Raw genomic sequence first — 18,212 nt, 5'->3', positions numbered from 1 at the left:
CATAAGAAAATCATAATGACTGTAGCTATCAGTGATCCTAGGATGACGCTTAAATAAGCCCTGAGATAAGAATATGTATTAATTTTTGGTCAAATCTTTCAAATGTATATAAAACGGATTATATTAAGATTTAAATTATATAGAAATGCAATGTATGTATAGTACACTTTGTATTAGAGAAATAGATAAAAAATGATGCAGAAATTATTTTACAACATTTATTTGAAAAGATGTGTCACTACCCAAATCTTAATACTTACTTGTATTTATTTGAACCAATCAAATGTGACTTCCTGGATAAGTTGTTTTGTTGTTTATGATGACATGGATATGGTACATGGTTTACGAGAGTATTGACCAATGAAATAAATGACAACACTTATTGAGCTGATCTCAATCAAATTTCAATCAATAAAAAGTTGATAGACTTTTAACCTCGTAGAGCTCAAATAATAATGACTTGACAATGCAGACATTGAGGCAAACACTATTGTTCACTAAGAGTCAATGGAAATCAATGCAAAACTGAGGAAATGTGAGAGAATCTTGTCTGATAACTGTACACTTTGCAGTAAACTACAAAATACTCAATACTTGACTAAATGTTTTGAGCACAACAGTACATACATAGTAAGCTAAATGACATGACACAAAAAGAGTGAAACAGAAGAGTATAAAAAGGATGACCACTCGGTGGTTAATGCCAACTTGGTAGAAGATTATCCCCATATGAATATGATGCATAATTACAATAGGTTTGACCCCCGTGTCCTACTATGGTATCATCACAAATACATGATCAACTTTCCGCTAATATACTGAGTGTACAAAACATTCCATGACAGACTGACCAGGTGAATCCAGGTGAAAGCTATGATCCCTTATTGATGTCGCTTGTTAAATCCACTTCAATCAGTGTAGATGAAGGGGAGGAGACAGGTTAAAGAAGGATTTTTAAGCCTTGAGACATGGTTGTGTATGTGTGCCATTCTTAGGGTGAATGGGTAAGACAACAGATGTCAGTGCCTTCGAACAGGGTATGATAGTAGGTGCCAGGTGCACCGGTTTGTGTCAAGAAATGCAACGCTGCTGGGTTTTTCACCTCAACAGTTTCCCGTGTGTATCAAGAATGGTCCATCACCCAAAGGACATCCAGCCAATTTGACACAACTTTAGGAAGCACTGGAGTCAACATGGGACAGCATCCCTGTGGAACACTTTTGACACCTTGTAGAGTCCATTCTCTGACGATTGAGTCTGTTCTGAGGGCAAAAGGGGGGGGGGTGCAACTCAATATTAGGAGGTGTACTTAATGTTTTGTACACTCAGTGTATATTTAGATGTTTAAAAGAAAATTGAAAAACACTACATCCCTTTTCCCTTCATTGAATGGAGGTTAAATAATTGATAAACCCTGTGCATAAAAATTATTTTTTGTTAATCAAGATCATAATGAAGAGTTTGGGTTCAACTGCAATGTTCTCCACTCCTACTCCTGCGTACCTTAAGGGGATGCAGGCTTTGTTCCAGCCTGGGCTTGAACATCTCACTAACCAACAAATCATCAATCTTTTTATTCCAAGGAGTGTAAAGCTGGAGTCAATAATAACCTAAATGAACCTGTCCTCTGCTCAGTTCTCCCCAGTCGAATCATACCAAAGACTGTAAAACACTTGGCATTCAGCATTAAGGAGATGGATTTGGGTAAGGCCCTGCGGCAGACGAGCGTCTTACCCAGGGGTTGTACTTGTACACTAAACTGCCTCATGCTACAGAAACAGGAGATGGTTCTTGCGTTGGGCCGTACGTTCAGGCTCGGACAAGGCTGCTCAGTTGTCAGTTGATGACCTCGTTGTGGTCGTAGTAGTGCTCCAGCTCAGAGAAGATGTCGTTGGGGTTCCTGCAGCTGAGGTTACAGAAGCAGGCGTTGATCCACATCACCTGCCATGTCAGCGTGGCTCCGTTGGGACACTCAAACTCCACCTCGATAGTCTTGGACTTGTAAGGGATGCAGCAGCGATCGTCTGTGGCCATGCAGACACCACAGTATTTTGGACGGTAGGGCTTCTTGCTGTTGCAGCCTGAGATGGTGAAGTTCTGGCTCTGCTCCTCCCTGTAAATGTTCAGACACTTCTTCCCTGGCTGAGGGGTTCATAGGTCAACATGGGTCAGAATCAACACTTGAGTGGTTGACATGGGGTCAGAATACTGTTACACTGTCAAAACGATGTTCAACTCTATTGAGAAAACATATGTCACACTTATGATTTTAAAAGCATGTTCATATGCACAATACATGAGTTGATGAAGTTGGGCCTGGTTTCATTTAAAGAAAAAGTGAGGGATATTGTCTATAAAATGTACTACTTTTGACCAGGGCCCAACCTATTCCCTATAGTGCACTACTTTTGACCAGAGCCCTATGGGTAGTACACTTTATAGGGAATAGGGTGCCATTTAGGGCATAAGCCATGACAGATGTCCTCACCTTGATGTGCTTGGTGATGTCGACGTCACAGGGCCGGATGTTGCAGAGGCGTGACTCCTTGATCAACTCACACTGGTCGTTGGCGTTGGAGATCCTGAGGGACAGGCCACGTCCACAGGTCTTGGAACACGGGGACCAGGAGGTGGTCTGGGTAATGCAGTTCTTATGCCAGACCTCATTGTGGCTGGCGCGCACTGCCAAATAAACAGAGGAACKGACTCCTGATTAGGGATGKCAAATTCCGGTAACTTTCACCCAAATAACGCCCAGYTTTTCCAGAAATCCTGGTTGGAAGATTCCTGGATTCCCTGCTGATTCCTTCCTGATTTCAGGAATCTTCCAAACGGGATTTCTGGGAAACCAATGGGCCCCATAGTGCTCTGGTCAAAAGTAGTGCACTACATAGGACCTAGGGTACCATTTGAGATGAATGCATCCCATAGAATGTAGTAGTGTACCTATCTCCGCATGGCTGGGGGCTGCCTTGCGCGTCTTCCTGGGCTCGTCACAGATCCACTGCTCACAGCATCGGCCCGGCAGTTTGACCCGCCTGGGCGTCTGGCACCACACCCGGGGTGGATGGGAGTCTGTGCAGAGCGGCACACAACCGATGGCGCCGTTTACACACAGACAGCGGTACTTACAGCTGGGTTGGAAGCTCTGGCCGTTCCGGTAGATCACTCCGTCGTACTCGCAGCCTGTGCCCACCATGTCTGTTTGATTGATCATGTAACATAATAAGAATCAGCGCTACACAGTAAAGTATATCCCCTATAAGTATACCTAGGAAAACAAGAAGCGCGTTATAGTTGAGACTGTTCAATGTCGGCATTTCAGCTCTAAACGCCTTCCTCAAGAAAGACCCGTGTCAATGCACTGTGGCACACAAAGAAATACATGCAACAATTCAGTTGTCGAATCAGAACAACGTCCTTCTCATTACAGTATCTATATTTACAAACTGACTTCACAGCACAGATGGAGATGATACAACGACACAACTCAAAGAGGAAAGTTATCTGACTTCACAGCACAGATGGAGATGATACAACGACACAACTCAAAGAGGAAAGTTATCTGACACTTACAGGCACATACTCCTTTTTCGTACCTCGGCTTGTCCACGCTGTAGTCACAGTACAGTCCCTTATGGTAGTCACAGACGTCGGCCTCGTTGCAGGTCTCCCCCACCTGCATGGAACAGGCCTTACAACAGTCACAACCGTCCATCAGCACACTGACTCCTGGCGGACACAGGGGGGCGCTCTTGGCACACTTGCACGGCCATTTGCAGTACGCTGTACGGTTATACAGCTCTATGGTCGCCGTCAAGGGAGGCACGGATGTGGAATATTGGGAAAGACCTGTAGGACGGACAGAACAACATTTATGAAATACTGGGTCATCCTGGTGGGTTGGTCTTTGGCATGTCAGTCTTGTTGTGCTCTTCCTGCAAACCCACAGAGTGGAGACCATCATCACTACTATGTCATTGGTCATGTGCACAACAACTAACACTCCCTCCCACACAGCCAGTATAGTGATACAGTAGACAGGGGTTATATTGGGATGGGGTCACCCAGCCAGTATAGTGATACAGTATACAGGGTTATATTGGGATGGGGCACCCAGCCATATAGTGATACAGTAGCAGGGGTTATATTGGGATGGGGCACCCAGCCAGTATAGTGATACAGTAGACAGGGGTTATATTGGGATGGGGTCACCCAGCCAGTATAGTGATACAGTAGACAGGGGTTATATTGGGATGGGGCCACCCAGCCAGTATAGTGTATACAGTAGACAGGGGTTATATTGGGATGGGGCCACCCAGCCAGTATAGTATACAGTAGACAGGGGTTACATTGGGATGGGGCCACCCAGCCAGTATAGTGATACAGTAGACAGGGGTTATATTGGGATGGGGCCACCCAGCCAGTATAGTGATACAGTAGACAGGGGTTATATTGGGATGGGGCCACCCAGCCAGTATAGTGATACAGTAGACAGAGGTTATATTGGGATGGGGTCACCCAGCCAGTATAGTGTATACAGTAGACAGGGGTTAATATGGGATGGGGCACCCAGCCAGTATAGTGATACAGTAGACAGGGGTTATATTGGATGGAGTCCCCAGCCAGTATAGTGATACAGTAGACAGGGGTTATATTGGGATGGAGCCACCCAGCCAGTATAGTGATACAGTAGACAGGGTTACATTGGGATGGGGCCACCCAGCCAGTATAGTGATACAGTAAACAGGGGTTATATTGGGATAGGGTCACCCAGCCAGTATAGTGTATACAGTAGACAGGGGTTATATTGGGATGGGGTCACCCAGCCAGTATAGTGGTACAGTAGACAGGGGTTATATTGGGACGGGGCCACCCAGCCAGTATAGTGATACAGTAGACAGGGGTTATATTGGGATGGGGCCACCCAGCCAGTATAGTGATACAGTAGACAGGGGTTATATTGGGATGGGGCCACCCAGCCAGTATAGTGATACAGTAGACAGGGGTTATATTGGGATGGGGCCACCCAGCCAGTATAGTGATACAGTAGACAGGAGTTATATTGGGATGGGGCCACCCAGCCAGTATAGTGATACAGTAAGACAGGAGTTATATTGGGATGGGTCACCCAGCCAGTATAGTGATACAGTAGACAGGTTAATTGGGATGGGGCCCCCCAGCCAGTATAGTGATACAGTAAGACAGGGGTTATATTGGGATGGGGTCACCCAGCCAGTATAGTGATACAGTAGACAGGGGTTATATTGGGATGGGGTCACCAGCCAGTATAGTGATACAGTAGACAGGGGTTATATTGGGATGGGTCACCCAGCCAGTATAGTGATCACAGTAGACAGGGGTTATATTGGGATGGCCACCCAGCCAGTATAGTGTATACAGTAGACAGGAGTTATATTGGGATGGGGCCACCCAGCCAGTATAGTGATACAGTAGACAGGGGTTAATTGGGATGGGGTCACCCAGCCAGTATAGTAATACAGTAGACAGGAGTTATATTGGGATGGGGCCACCCAGCCAGTATAGTGATACAGTAGACAGGGGTTACATTGGGATGGGGTCACCCAGCCAGTATAGTGATACAGTAGACAGGGGTTATATGGGATGGGTCACCCAGCCAGTTATGTGATACAGTAGACAGGGGTTATATTGGGATGGGGACCCCAGCCAGTATAGTGTATACAGTAGACAGGGGTTATATTGGGATGGGGCCACCCAGCCAGTATAGTGATACAGTAGACAGGGGTTATATTGGGATGGGCCACCCAGCCAGTATAGTGATACAGTAGACAGGGTTATATTGGGATGGGGCCACCCAGCCAGTATAGTGTATACAGTAGACAGGGTTATATTGGGACGGGGCCACCCAGCCAGTATAGTGATACAGTAGACAGGAGTTATATTGGGATGGGGCCACCCAGCCAGTATAGTGATACAGTAGACAGGGGTTATATTGGGATGGGGCCACCCAGCCAGTATAGTGTATACAGTAGACAGGGGTTATATTGGGATCCACCCAGCCAGTATAGTGTTACAGTAGACAGGATTACATTGGGACGGGGCACCCAGCCAGTATAGTGAATCAGTAGACAGGGTTATATTGGGATGGGGCCACCCAGCCAGTATAGTGATACAGTAGACAGGGGTTATATTGGGATGGGGCCACCCAGCCAGTATAGTGATACAGTAGACAGGGGTTATATTGGGATGGGGCCACCCAGCCGTATAGTGTATACAGTAGACAGGGGTTATATTGGGATGGGGCCACCCAGCCAGTATAGTGTATACAGTAGACAGGGGTTATATTGGGATGGGGCCACCCAGCCAGTATAGTGTATACAGTAGACAGGGGTTAATTGGGATGGGGCCACCCAGCCAGTATAGTGATACAGTAACAGGGGTTATATTGGGATGGGGCCACCCAGCCAGTATAGTGATACAGTAGACAGGGGTTTATTGGGATGGGGCCACCCAGCCAGTATAGTGTTATACAGTAGACAGGGTTATATTGGGATGGGGCCACCCAGCCAGTATAGTGTATACAGTAGACAGGGGTTATATTGGGATGGGGCCACCCAGCCAGTATAGTGATACAGTAGACAGGGGTTATATTGGGATGGGGCCACCCAGCCAGTATAGTGTATACAGTAGACAGGGGTTATTTGGGATGGGGCCACCCAGCCAGTATAGTGTATACAGTAGACAGGGGTTATATTGGGATGGGGCCACCCAGCCAGTATAGTGTATACAGTAGACAGGGGTTATATTGGGATGGGGCCACCCAGCCAGTATAGTGATACAGTAGACAGGGGTTATATTGGGATGGGGCCACCCAGCCAGTATAGTGTATACAGTAGACAGGGGTTATATTGGGATGGGGCCACCCAGCCAGTATAGTGTATACAGTAGCAGGGGTTATATTGGGATGGGCCTGTAGTTTGTTGTGGAAGGAAGTGGTTCTTCCAGGAACATCTCTAACAGTAGTACATGACATCAGACCACAGCAAGGGGAACTATGTTTGATTCCAGAGGGAAACACTCTGACACATTTCCAAACTAAGGCCAGGAGTTCCCCACCAGCCTAAAGATGAAGATAAAGTTGTGTATGGGCTGCAGTATTGTAGACTGAATATCAATGTAGGGTAGGGATCACACGCAAAACATACCGTTTGTTCTTCTTAGTCTTTCATTTACTGAATTCAATCTAGTTCAGCCCCATGGACACAAATACCACATTGGTCTAGTGGTTTGGTTTCCCCCTATGAAGTAATCCATGGGACAGGTTATGATGACTGACAGAAATAATAACTCTCAGGCCAGGGTCATTTAACCACACCTACCAAATAACACACTTTAAAGGATATTAGTCAGAGAGAGTACTGAGGTAGTACCTGACCTGTCATTAGCTGAGCTAAAATGAGAGAGAGTGGAAGAGAGAGTGGAGGAGAGAGTAGAGGAGTGCCCAATCTAACAGTTTTCATGACTGTCTAGGTTTCAGAGCTATCACAGAGACAGATTCTGAGTAGGTCTGTTGTATGATTGACAACACGATTATAGCCCAGTGTCAATGCGAAACCAATAATGGGTTATTGGTAATTGGCACCGCGCACAAAATGTCTCTGTGCGTTATTACGCAATTAAATAATCTAATCTGGATAGATGTGCACAACCTGCAATCATGTTCATGTRTAATATTCTAATGATCTGTAATCCATAACCTGTAATCTTGAAAACCATAGATAAAATAAATCAAAAGTTAGTATGAACGTTAGAATTAAATCAAATAATTGATGTTTACCTGATGAGTGATGACTACTATTAGAATCCACGACAGAAGCCACCTCATTACGAGATTCCAATATCAACTTCATTGAACCCAGAATGAGATTCTTGTAAAAAAAATAGAACGTATTCCACGAGCTCGGGTTATTGCAAAACGGTGCGGTGCAAATGATATCCAGCGCCGGTCAACGCTCGCTACGAGTCCTTCTGTCTGACGTCACATTTCGGGACAAGCCCTGTAGTTTTGCTTGGGTGGTTAAAATCCCTTCCTTTTCTTCAGTCCCCACCTCTCCCTCCTCCACAAAAAAAAGATTTTAAAAACTTGGGCTGAACAACAAAAATAAATAGTTGACGCAACGTAATATCATCTTCCTTACACTTCTCTGTATGTTGATTTATTAATCAAATACAATTTTAAACCGATTCAAACCAATCAACAATGAATCAATCAACCAACCAGCAAATAAGGTGCAAGCTTGACAGTCTGTATGTCTGCCTGCCTGCCTGTCTCTGTTTATCATAAATTCATTTCATAGCCCAAAAAAATGTCCAAAACCCCCAATTTAACTCACACATAAACTTGAAAAATAACCTTGCACATACATTATATGCTTTTAATAATCCCAGTCAAAGGTCAACTATAAACTTCACTCAAACAGTCACTCCTACAAACAGATGCTCAAATACTTAGTGAACCCTCGCTGTTGGGTTTTCAATGAGATGATGACTTGAACGTGGCAAAGGGATGTAAAAGCACATGTTGTATAGGATTTAACTAACCACATTTGGGCTTTCATTTCTTTAACGTGTACAGTACACAGCACTGGGTAAACAAAGTTATACTTTGCACAAGGACTACTGTGTTTGTTTGTGAATATACATTTTGATGCGGCGATCAGCTAGTCGTTGTTATTTATTTCCAGTCTTGGATATGGGGGGCTTAGAGCTCTGGTAGTCTGGAAGAGGCTCAGCGTTGAGTGTTAACAAGCCACACAGGCGCCCTGGAGCAGAGCCAAGAACTTAGAAAAGGTTCACGAGGAGTACTGTATTAATCCTAAAAGGTACAAGAGGAGTACTGTATTCATCCTAAAAGGTACAAGAGAGTACTGTATTCATCCTAAAAGGAACAAGAGGAGTACTGTATTAATCCTAAAAGGTACAAGAGGAGTACTGTATTAATCCTAAAAGGTACAAGAGGAGTACTGTATTAATCCTAAAAGGTACAAGAGGAGTACTGTATTCATCCTAAAAGGTACAAGAGGAGTACTGTATTCATCCAAAAGTACAAGAGGAGTACTGTATTATCCTAAAAGGTACAAGAGGAGTACTGTATTCATCCTAAAAGGTACAAGAGGAGTACTGTATTCATCCTAAAAGGTACAAGAGGAGTACTGTATTACTCCTAAAAGGTACAAGAGAGGACTGTATTAATCCTAAAAGGTACAAGAGGAGTACTGTATTATCCTAAAAGGTACAGAGGAGTACTGTATTAATCCTAAAAGAACAAAATGAGTATTGTATTCATCCTAAAAGGTACAAGAGGAGTACTGTATTAATCCTAAAAGGTACAAGAGAGTACTGTATTCATCCTAAAAGGTACAAGAGGAGTACTGTATTCATCCTAAAAGGTACAGAGAGGAGTACTGTATTAATCCTAAAAGGAACAAAATGAGTATTGTATTATCCTAAAAGGTTCAAGAGGAGTACTGATTAATCCGAAAAGGTACAAGAGGAGTACTGTATTAATCCTAAAAGGTACAAGAGGAGTACTGTATTAATCCTAAAAGGTACAAGAGGAGTACTGTATTAATCCTAAAGGACAAAGAGTACTGTATTATCCTAAAAGGTACAAGAGGAGTATTGTATTAATCCTAAAAGGTACAAGAGGAATACTGTATTAATCCTAAAAGCGGAGGATGTATCCTCAGTCAGAGGATCATATCCTATTATAATCAGACTGACTAGAAAATGACCAGGTGGGTTTTGGTATCCTAACTCATTGCTTTATCCTTGGATGTAGGCTGTTGCTAATTGACACTGAAAGGGTCGCTGCTTTTTGGAGAATAAAAGGTTAGAGAGTGGCTGGTATCCTGGCAGGTTTAGAAGATACTGTGTCCAAAATGGTACTCTATTCCCTACATAGTGCACCTCTTTTGACCTGTAGTGCACTACTGTATGTAGGGAATAGGTTGCCATTTGGGACGTAGACAGAGAGGATGGGAAATGCCTCATTTAACTGTAGCTAACCTGTTGACCTCTCTGATGAGGACCGTGAACCCTCGGAACACTGACCTGTTGACCTCTCTGATGAGGACCGTGAACATTCAGAACATTGACCTGTTGACCTCTCTGATGAGGACTAAAACAGAACTCATTTTGCAGCAAACTTCCTGACAGGAAGTGAAAAATCTGAAATCGAGGCTCTGTTCCAGGGCCTTCCATTCATTTGCTTGAAATCTATGGATATACATGCACTTCATACGCCTTCCACTAGATGTCAACAGGCAGTGGGAGGTGGAATGGGTGTCTAGCTTGATCTGAGGTCGAACAAGAGCTCTTGGAATGACGTGACCACTATTTCCTTTGTCTTCGAAGGCGCGGGAAGGACATCAGCATTGGCTTCTGAAAAGCGTTCGGTATAGACGGCTAATATCTCCGGCTTTGATTTTATTTGATATGTGATAATATCATCGTAAAGTATGTTTTTTCAATATAGTTTATCAGATTATTCAACGTTTATCGGGAGTTTTGGAGTTTTCTGTTCTCTGCGTTAGTGAAGATGGACATCTTCGCGCCACTTGGCTAGCTAAGGTTGCTTGCTAATTCGACAGGAGAAGAGGACATTCTAAAACCAAACAACGATTATTCTGGACCAAGGACTCCTTGTACAAGATTCTGATGGAAGCTCAGCAAAAGTAGGAACCATTTATGATGTTATTTCGTATTTCTGTGGAAAATGTTTAGTCCTATTTTCCGCCCTTATTGCAGGCGCTGTCTCGCTATAACGTAAGCTGTATGTCGTACTAAAGTTATTTTTAAAAATCTAACAGCGGTTGCATTAAGAACTAGTGTATCTTTCATTTGCTGTACAACATGTATTTTTTAGTAAAGTTTATTGATGAGTTATTTGATTAGATTAGGTGACTGTCCAAAATATCTCCGGAGAATTTTGTGCATTTTGGCTACGTATTCACATTGTAAAACCACGATTTGTACCGCTAAATATGCACATTTTCGAACAAAACATATATGTATTGTGTAACATGATGTTATAGGACTGTCATCTGATGAAGTTTGTCAAGGTTAGTGAATAATTTTATATCTTTTGCTGTTTTTTTGACATCGCTACCTTTGCGGTGAATGAAGCGGTTGTGTGTTTGGTTATTGTGTAAGCTAATATAATGCTATATTGTGTTTTCGCTGTAAAACACTTAAAAAATCGGAAATATTGGCTGGATTCACAAGATGTTTATCTTTCATTTGCTGTACACCATGTATTTTTCATAAATGTTTTATGATGAGTATTTAGGTATTTCACGTTGCTCACTGTAATTATTCTGCCGCTTGTGTGATATTTTTATATGGTAGCTGCAATGTAAACTATGATTTATACCTCAAATATGCACATTTTCGAACAAAACATAGATTTATTTGTATAACATGTTATAAGACTGTCATCTGATGAAGTTGTTTCTTGGTTAGTGACTAATTATATCTCTATTTGGTCGGTTTTGTGATAGCTACCTATGCGGTAAAAATAAATTGTGAAAATATGCGGTTGAGTCTTTTGCTATTGTGGTTAGCTAATAGAAATACATAGTGTTTTCGCTGTAAAACATTTTAAAAATCGGAAATGATGGCTGGATTCACAAGATGTGTATCTTTCATTTGGTGTCTTGGACTTGTGATTTCATGATATTTATATGCTAGTATTTACTTGTGGCGCTATGCTAGGCTATGCTAGTCAGCTTTTTTACTGATGAGGATGCTCCCGGATCAGGGATGGTGATGAAGTAGAGGTTAATCTGTCTAGAGGACATGGATAGGTGGGTGTGATAGGACTAGCATTAATCTGTCTAGATCACATAACTCCTTTTTATTTCACTGTTTCATCTATTTGGCATCCATGAGGTGGAATGTGTACAACATACACAGAACAGTGTAGTGTGTGTGAGCGCCAGGAACAAAGCTTAGCTAAGGTCATGTATGGTTAGGGCCAGCTCAGTCAGTCTCTACAGTAGTAAACCCTGTAAGGTTAGGGCCAGCTCAGTCAGTCTCTACAGTAGTAAACCCCGTAAGGTTAGGGCCAGCTCAGTCAGTCTCTACAGTAGTAAACCCTGTAAGGTTAGGGCCAGCTCAGTCAGTCTCTACAGTAGTAAACCCTGTAAGGTTAGGGCCAGCTCAGTCAGTCTCTACAGTAGTAAACCCTGTAAGGTTAGGGCCAGCTCAGTCAGTCTCTATAGTAGTAATCCCTGGGGCCACTAGGACTAGAGGGACCTCATGGGCACCCTTATCTTTWAGATTGTWTCTCTTGTTGTCTCCTTTCGAGCAACTGGCCAAAGTGATGAATTATCCTGCGGGTGAATAAATTCAAGAATGTGACATATATGACTGWAAGAGGAAGTTATGACAAACYTTATTGAAGTGTTGGTTTGTGTTAATATGTAATAGTAGAAATATATTTTGGGCTATCATTTTGGAACATTCCTAGAGGGGCATCCTGGAAAGAGTACTTAGTTGCTCTTGGCCTTTGGTTGGTTTGAAAAGTCATTGGTATGAAAAGGCAAGCATTCTGTTAGATTAGTGAGATAATTCGTTGGTTGTTACTTTCAACCCCCCCCCCGGCTATGAACACCTGGAATTGTCCAACAATCCACTTTCTTAAACGCACAAAGGCTGCATCTCAAATGGCACCCTAAATAGTGGACCACTTTGGACCAGGGCCCGTATGACTCTGGTCAAAAGTAGTGCACTAAAATAGTAGGGTACACAATTGGGACGCAGCCAAGTGAACCAAGACTTCACACGGATGGAAGTTTCTGGAAACTTTCACCAAACGTACACTTCAATAAGACAGCTGTTTTACACCTCTATTATCAGTCTAGTAACTGACTCAGGAGATTCTCCGATTTGATTCATTTAAAGTAATGTCTCCTTGGTTACCAATCCCAGCACACAGACCCAAATGAGCTAGTTGACTTCAATGTTCAGGCTATCGCGAGAGATTACCTTGTGTACCCTACACAAGGTTATTGTGTACCCTACTATTTTAGTGCACTACTTTTGACCAGAGTCATATGGGCCCTGGTCCAAAGTAGTGCACTATTTAGGGTGCCATTTGAGATGCAGGCTTTGTGCGTTTAAGAAATACTACTCTAGACGGGAAGGGAGTATAAACAACACCACAGACTTCGGGAGTATTTTGTAATGCAATTGTTTTATTTCATTTGTATGGAAACTAACAGGCAGTTAAATGACATGACTTAATTTARCGACTACTTTGGCAGTTGAAACAACATGRCATTTCTCACTATGTGTGAGTGATAAACCCTAAATGCAYATTAGACGGTACGTAGTGTGGATGTTCTTTCTAATTATAAGCATCCTTCTCTGACTTGGGTTTGCTCTGGGTGACAGCTGTCAAGAAATCAACAAATAACTTGGCTTCTGGTGTTGGAGCCCCCAAACCAGCAGATTCCCCTTCCAACACAGCAGATGAAAGTTTGCCTGAAAAACAGAGAGACATATTTCTTGTGACACCAAGTCATCCTGTGAAGTAAGAGTAGCTTCTCTAAAGTGGTGATATATGGATGTTTTTCCTAAAGATGAAAAGCTCTGCAGACGGAGACTGGACGTTTGGCACCATCTAAGTACATACAGTAGCAAACCTTAATTACTGGCTACATACAGTGCAAAATATGTTACGTTACAGCCTTATTCTAAAATGGATTACATTGTTTTTTTTCTCATCAATCTACACACAAAAACCCATAAAGACAAAGCAAAAACAGGTCTTTATAAATATTACATAAGGACTCAGTACTTTGTTGAAGGACCTTTAGCAGCGATTAACAGCCTCGAGTCTTCTTGGGTACGACGCTACAAGCTTGAAACCTGTATTTGGGGAGTTTCTCCCATTCTTATCTGCAGATCCTCTCAAGCTCTGTCAGGTTGGATGGGGAGCGTCGCTATTTTCAGGTCTCTCCATAGATGTTCGATCGGGTTCAAGTCCGGGCTCTGGCTGGGCCACTCAAGGACATTCAGAGACTTGTCCCGAAGCCAGTCCTGCGTTGTCTTAGCTGTGTGCTTAGGGTCTTGTCCTGTTGGAAGGTGAACATTCGCCCCAGTCTGAGGTCCTGAGCGTTCTGGAGCAGGTTTTCTTCAAGGATCTCTCTGTACTTTGCTCCGTTCATCTTTTCTCGATCCTGACTAGTCTCCCAGTCCCTGCCGCTGAAACCATCCCACAGCATTATGCTGCCAGCACCATGCTTCACTATAGGGATGGTGCCAGGTTTCCTCCAGATGTGACGCTTGGCATTCAGGCCAAAGAGTTCAATCTTGTTACACGTGGTCTGAGTCCTTTAGGTGCCTTTTGGCAAACTCCAAGCTGGCTGTCATGTGCCTTTTACTGAGGAGTGGCTTCCGTCTGGTCACTCGACCATAAAGGCCTGATTGTGGAGTGCTGCAGAGACGGTTGTCTTTCTGGAAGAAACAGAGGAACTCTGGAACTCTGTCAGAGTGACCATCGGTTCTTGGTCACTTACCTGACCAAGGCCCTTCAGCCCCGATTGCTCAGTTTGGCCGGGTGGCCAGCTCTAGGAAGAGTCTTGGTGGTTCCAAACTTCTTCCATTTAAGAATGATGAGGCCACTGAGTTCTTGGGGACCTTCAGTGCTGCAGAAATGTTTTGGTACCCTTCCACAGATCTGTGCTCGACACAATCCTGTCTCGGAGCTCTACGGACAATTCCTTTGAACTCACTGGCTTGGTTTTTTCTCTGTTCGACCTTACATAGACAGGTGTGTGCCTTTCCAAATCATGTCCAATCAATTGAATTACCACAGGTGGATGCCAATCTAGTTGTAGAAACCTCTCAAGGATGATCAATGGAAACAGGATGCACCTGAGCTCAATTTTAGTCTCATAGCAAAGGGTCTGAATACTTACGTAAATACGGTTTAAAAAAAAGTTTTATACAATTGCAAAACTTAAAAAAATAAAAAAAATTTTTCTTTGTCATTATTAGGTATTGTGTATAGATTTATGAGAGGGAAAATTATTTAATACATTTTAGAATAAGGCTGTAATGTAACAAAATAGGAAAAAGGAAGGTGTCTGAATACTTTCCGAATGCACTGTATGTTTCTATGTATGTCTTCTGACACTGAAAGAACAGGAAGTGAATAATTAATACTTGTTTTCGGTGTTTTTATATTTAGCCTTTGTGTAACTGTCATTGGGTTTTTTTCAGCAAAGATGTTGTGGTTTGTTTGGCAAACTGATGTTTTACATATAATTATTTTCAGTTTGGACTTGTACCCACCAGTGGAGGCAGTCAGAGCGGGGACATAGTCGGCCCAGAAGGAGCACTGCGCCCTGCGGAGGCCCCTGTGGTTGCCGCGGCCTTGGTCTCAACTCCATATAGCTGTCCCCCTCAGGGTGAGGCTGGAAGGCATGCCAGGTGGGCAGCGCCGCCTCGCTGAAGGCCACGCGGGACACACTGTGAGCCTGGTTGGGATTTCTGTTCAGAAGGAGAAKACGTACAGTAAGAGACGTGATGAACGCACGACTGTAAGTCACTTTGGAAGAAAGGGTCTGCTAAATGACAGATATTATATATTCTGACACCACATGGATAAGGCAGTATTCTCCACTCATGCAGATTGGTTTAGATGTAACAAACAATACAAAATAAACCAATTGATTTAGATGGAAAAGGCAATACTATAAAGTATGGTTGGCGTTTATTTAAAGTAATTTCTGTTTCATTTTTTTTTTTAAATACAATTTTTACCCGGACTTGATGAAGTTGGCCATGTAGGTCATCATCTGTAGGGAGAGGCGTCTCTCTGTGTTGGTGAACAGGTCGTAGGTCAGGGGGCTGTGGGGGAGGCCAAAAGCATAGTGGACATCCAGGGGTACTGACAGGTCAGCACTGAAATGAAAACAAATCACACACAAATAAACACTACATTATCATGTCACTTCCCTAGCAACACAGCAAAACTAAATAAATAATACATTATCATGCCACTTCCTAGCAACACAGCAAAACAAAACATAATACATCATCATGCCACTTCCCTAGCAACACAGCAAACTAAATAAATAATACATCATCATGCCACTTCCCTTGCAACACAGCAAAACAAAATAAATAATACATCATCATGCCACTTCCCTAGCAACACAGCAAAACAAATACATAATACATCATCATGCCACTTCCCTAGCAACACAGCAAAACAAATAAATAAACACATCATCATGCCACTTCCCTAGCAACACGGCAAAACAAAACAAATAATAGATTATCATGCCACTCCCTAGCAACACAGCGAAACAAAACAAAGAAATAATAGATTATCATGCCACTTCCCTAGCAACACAGCGAAACAAACAAAGAAATAATAGATTATCATGCCACTTCCCTAGCAACACAGCAAAAACAAACAAAGCAAATAATAGATTATCATGCCACTTCCATAGCAACACAGCAAAAACAATGTAATAGTATTGCTGGACACAACAAGGTAGTCTGAGTTAACGCAAGTACTACATGACTAGTAGTCAATGGTCTGGAGCCCTGACCTGACCTGGCTTCCTGGCTGCCTAGTCCTCCCACACTCAGTGATTACCACCTGCATACCACGCTGGCTTGCTTCTGAAGCTAAGCAGGGTTGGTCCTGGTCAGTCCTGGATGGGAACCAGGTGCTGCTGGAAGTGGTGTTGGAGGGCCAGTAGGAGGCACTCTTTCCTCTGGTCTAAACAAAGATCCCAATGCCCCAGGGCAGTGATTGGGGACACTGCTCTGTGTAGGGTGCCGTCTTTCGGATGGGACGTTAAACGGGTGTCCTGACTCTCTGAGGTCATTAAAGATCCCATGGCACTTATCGTAAGAGTAGGGGTGTTTAACCCCGGTGTCCTGGCTAAATTCCCAATCTGGCCTCAACCATCACCGTCACCTAATAATCCCCAGTTTACAATTGGCTCATTCATCCCCTCCTCTCCCCTGTAACTATTCCCCAGGTCGTTGCTGCAAATGAGAACGTGTTCTCAGTCAACTTACCTGTAAAATAAACGGTAAAATAAAAAATAAAAATAAAATAAAAAATTACCTGGTCTGGGCGGTGTCCTCAGGCAGGTGGTACATGAACACATTGGATCTGGTGTTAGCTGCCCAGAAGTTGGCCATCTTTATGGTGGGCACACAATGAAGAGATCTCTGCACAGAGAGAGAGATTGTTGAGAAATTTAACACACTTCACATCATTGTTTCCTTTTCTTTGGGGACAAAGACAGAGAAAGGATAAGCAAGGTGTACCTATTCTGTACATGACAGGACAGCAGCTCACTGACAATCCACAAAACACAGTGTTGTCTAACAAACTAAACATTTGCATGTGTGACTGAGGGCCGTGAGTGTGTATGTTTGTGTCTTGAGAAAAGATGGTCTGTCTGGCTGCCACAGTGCCATGCTAGTTAAATAAGACTAGGTTCCAAATGGCACCCTATTCCCTATATAGTGCACTACTTTTGACCAGTGCCTATAGGTGTAGTGCACTATGCAGGGAATAGGGTGCCATTTGGGACATATCCAGTGTGTTACAGCAGGGCAGGTATTTACTGAGTGAGGACCATTCCTGCTGCAGCCAAAATACACTGATGGATCTGGATAAACAAGCAGTGGACATATCTGCCTTCAAATTACAGGGGTTTTGAACTCTGGAGAATGTCTAGTAGAACTCCTAGCATAGTGATAGTTTCAGGTCAGGAGTCTTTTACTAAAATACATGTAGACATGGTGTTGTTTGTCTTCAAGGCATCGGTCGGTTGCTATCCTGAGCTAACCTCAGGTCCATGGGTGTGTTGTGTGGGTCAGCCTCAGCCCTGCTCCCTGCTATATTTGACACTAGTTATTATGTGGGTGAAGTCCAGTGCAGTAGACGCTGAAGAGCAGAGGCAGCAGCAACCATACATATCACTACCGAAGCCTGGATCAAGGGCATTAGAAGAATATCTCCGTCAATACTGCAGAACTACAGAGACATACAGTATGTACAGAATTCATTGCATATAAGATTACAGAAAGAAAAGATTGATCTTGAGTGAATCTGGGACCGTATTCATGAGCTGATCTACACTGAACAGAAATATAAAGGCAACATGTAAAGTGTTGGTCCCATGTTT

General features: G+C 43.2%; 2 protein-coding genes across 2 annotated transcripts; both read right to left on the bottom strand.

Moving 5' to 3' along the window:
- Positions 1 to 685: 685 nt before the first annotated feature.
- On the bottom strand, positions 686 to 3,978 carry LOC112076738 (CCN family member 4). Its single transcript, XM_024143423.2, has 4 exons — positions 3,577 to 3,978; positions 2,947 to 3,201; positions 2,489 to 2,682; positions 686 to 2,142 (listed from the first exon to the last, which is right to left on the bottom strand). Exons 1-4 carry the CDS (start codon positions 3,965 to 3,967, stop codon positions 1,837 to 1,839), a joined length of 1,146 nt encoding a protein of 381 aa, XP_023999191.2. The 5' UTR covers positions 3,968 to 3,978; the 3' UTR covers positions 686 to 1,836.
- Positions 3,979 to 13,221: 9,243 nt separating this feature from the next.
- LOC112076739 (thyroglobulin-like) lies at positions 13,222 to 17,276 on the bottom strand. The gene is made up of 4 exons (XM_024143424.2): positions 17,141 to 17,276; positions 15,817 to 15,957; positions 15,346 to 15,543; positions 13,222 to 13,530 (listed from the first exon to the last, which is right to left on the bottom strand). The coding sequence occupies exons 1-4, from the start codon at positions 17,215 to 17,217 to the stop codon at positions 13,452 to 13,454; spliced, it is 495 nt and encodes a 164-aa protein (XP_023999192.1). The 5' UTR covers positions 17,218 to 17,276; the 3' UTR covers positions 13,222 to 13,451.
- Between the last annotated feature and the right edge of the window lie 936 nt (positions 17,277 to 18,212).

The sequence above is a fragment of the Salvelinus sp. IW2-2015 genome, unplaced genomic scaffold (assembly GCF_002910315.2).
Source record: "Salvelinus sp. IW2-2015 unplaced genomic scaffold, ASM291031v2 Un_scaffold3972, whole genome shotgun sequence".
Classification (NCBI taxonomy): Eukaryota; Metazoa; Chordata; class Actinopteri; order Salmoniformes; family Salmonidae; genus Salvelinus; species Salvelinus sp. IW2-2015.
This window is presented reverse-complemented; position numbering and strand designations above follow the sequence as displayed.

Excerpts from the sequence above, each read along its gene's own strand:
- LOC112076738 (XM_024143423.2), bottom strand. The coding sequence starts at position 3,967 with ATGATGGTCTCCACTCTGTGGGTTTGCAGGAAGAGCACAACAAGACTG. Across the intron at positions 2,683-2,946 it reads CCCCAGCCATGCGGAGATAG|TGCGCGCCAGCCACAATGAG; the intron begins GTACACTACTAC and ends TTTATTTGGCAG. Across the intron at positions 2,143-2,488 it reads ACATCACCAAGCACATCAAG|CCAGGGAAGAAGTGTCTGAA; the intron begins GTGAGGACATCT and ends TGAACCCCTCAG.
- LOC112076739 (XM_024143424.2), bottom strand. The coding sequence starts at position 17,217 with ATGGCCAACTTCTGGGCAGCTAACACCAGATCCAATGTGTTCATGTAC. Across the intron at positions 15,958-17,140 it reads GAGGACACCGCCCAGACCAG|TGCTGACCTGTCAGTACCCC; the intron begins GTAATTTTTTAT and ends TTTTCATTTCAG. Across the intron at positions 15,544-15,816 it reads GCCAACTTCATCAAGTCCGG|AAATCCCAACCAGGCTCACA; the intron begins GTAAAAATTGTA and ends CCTTCTGAACAG.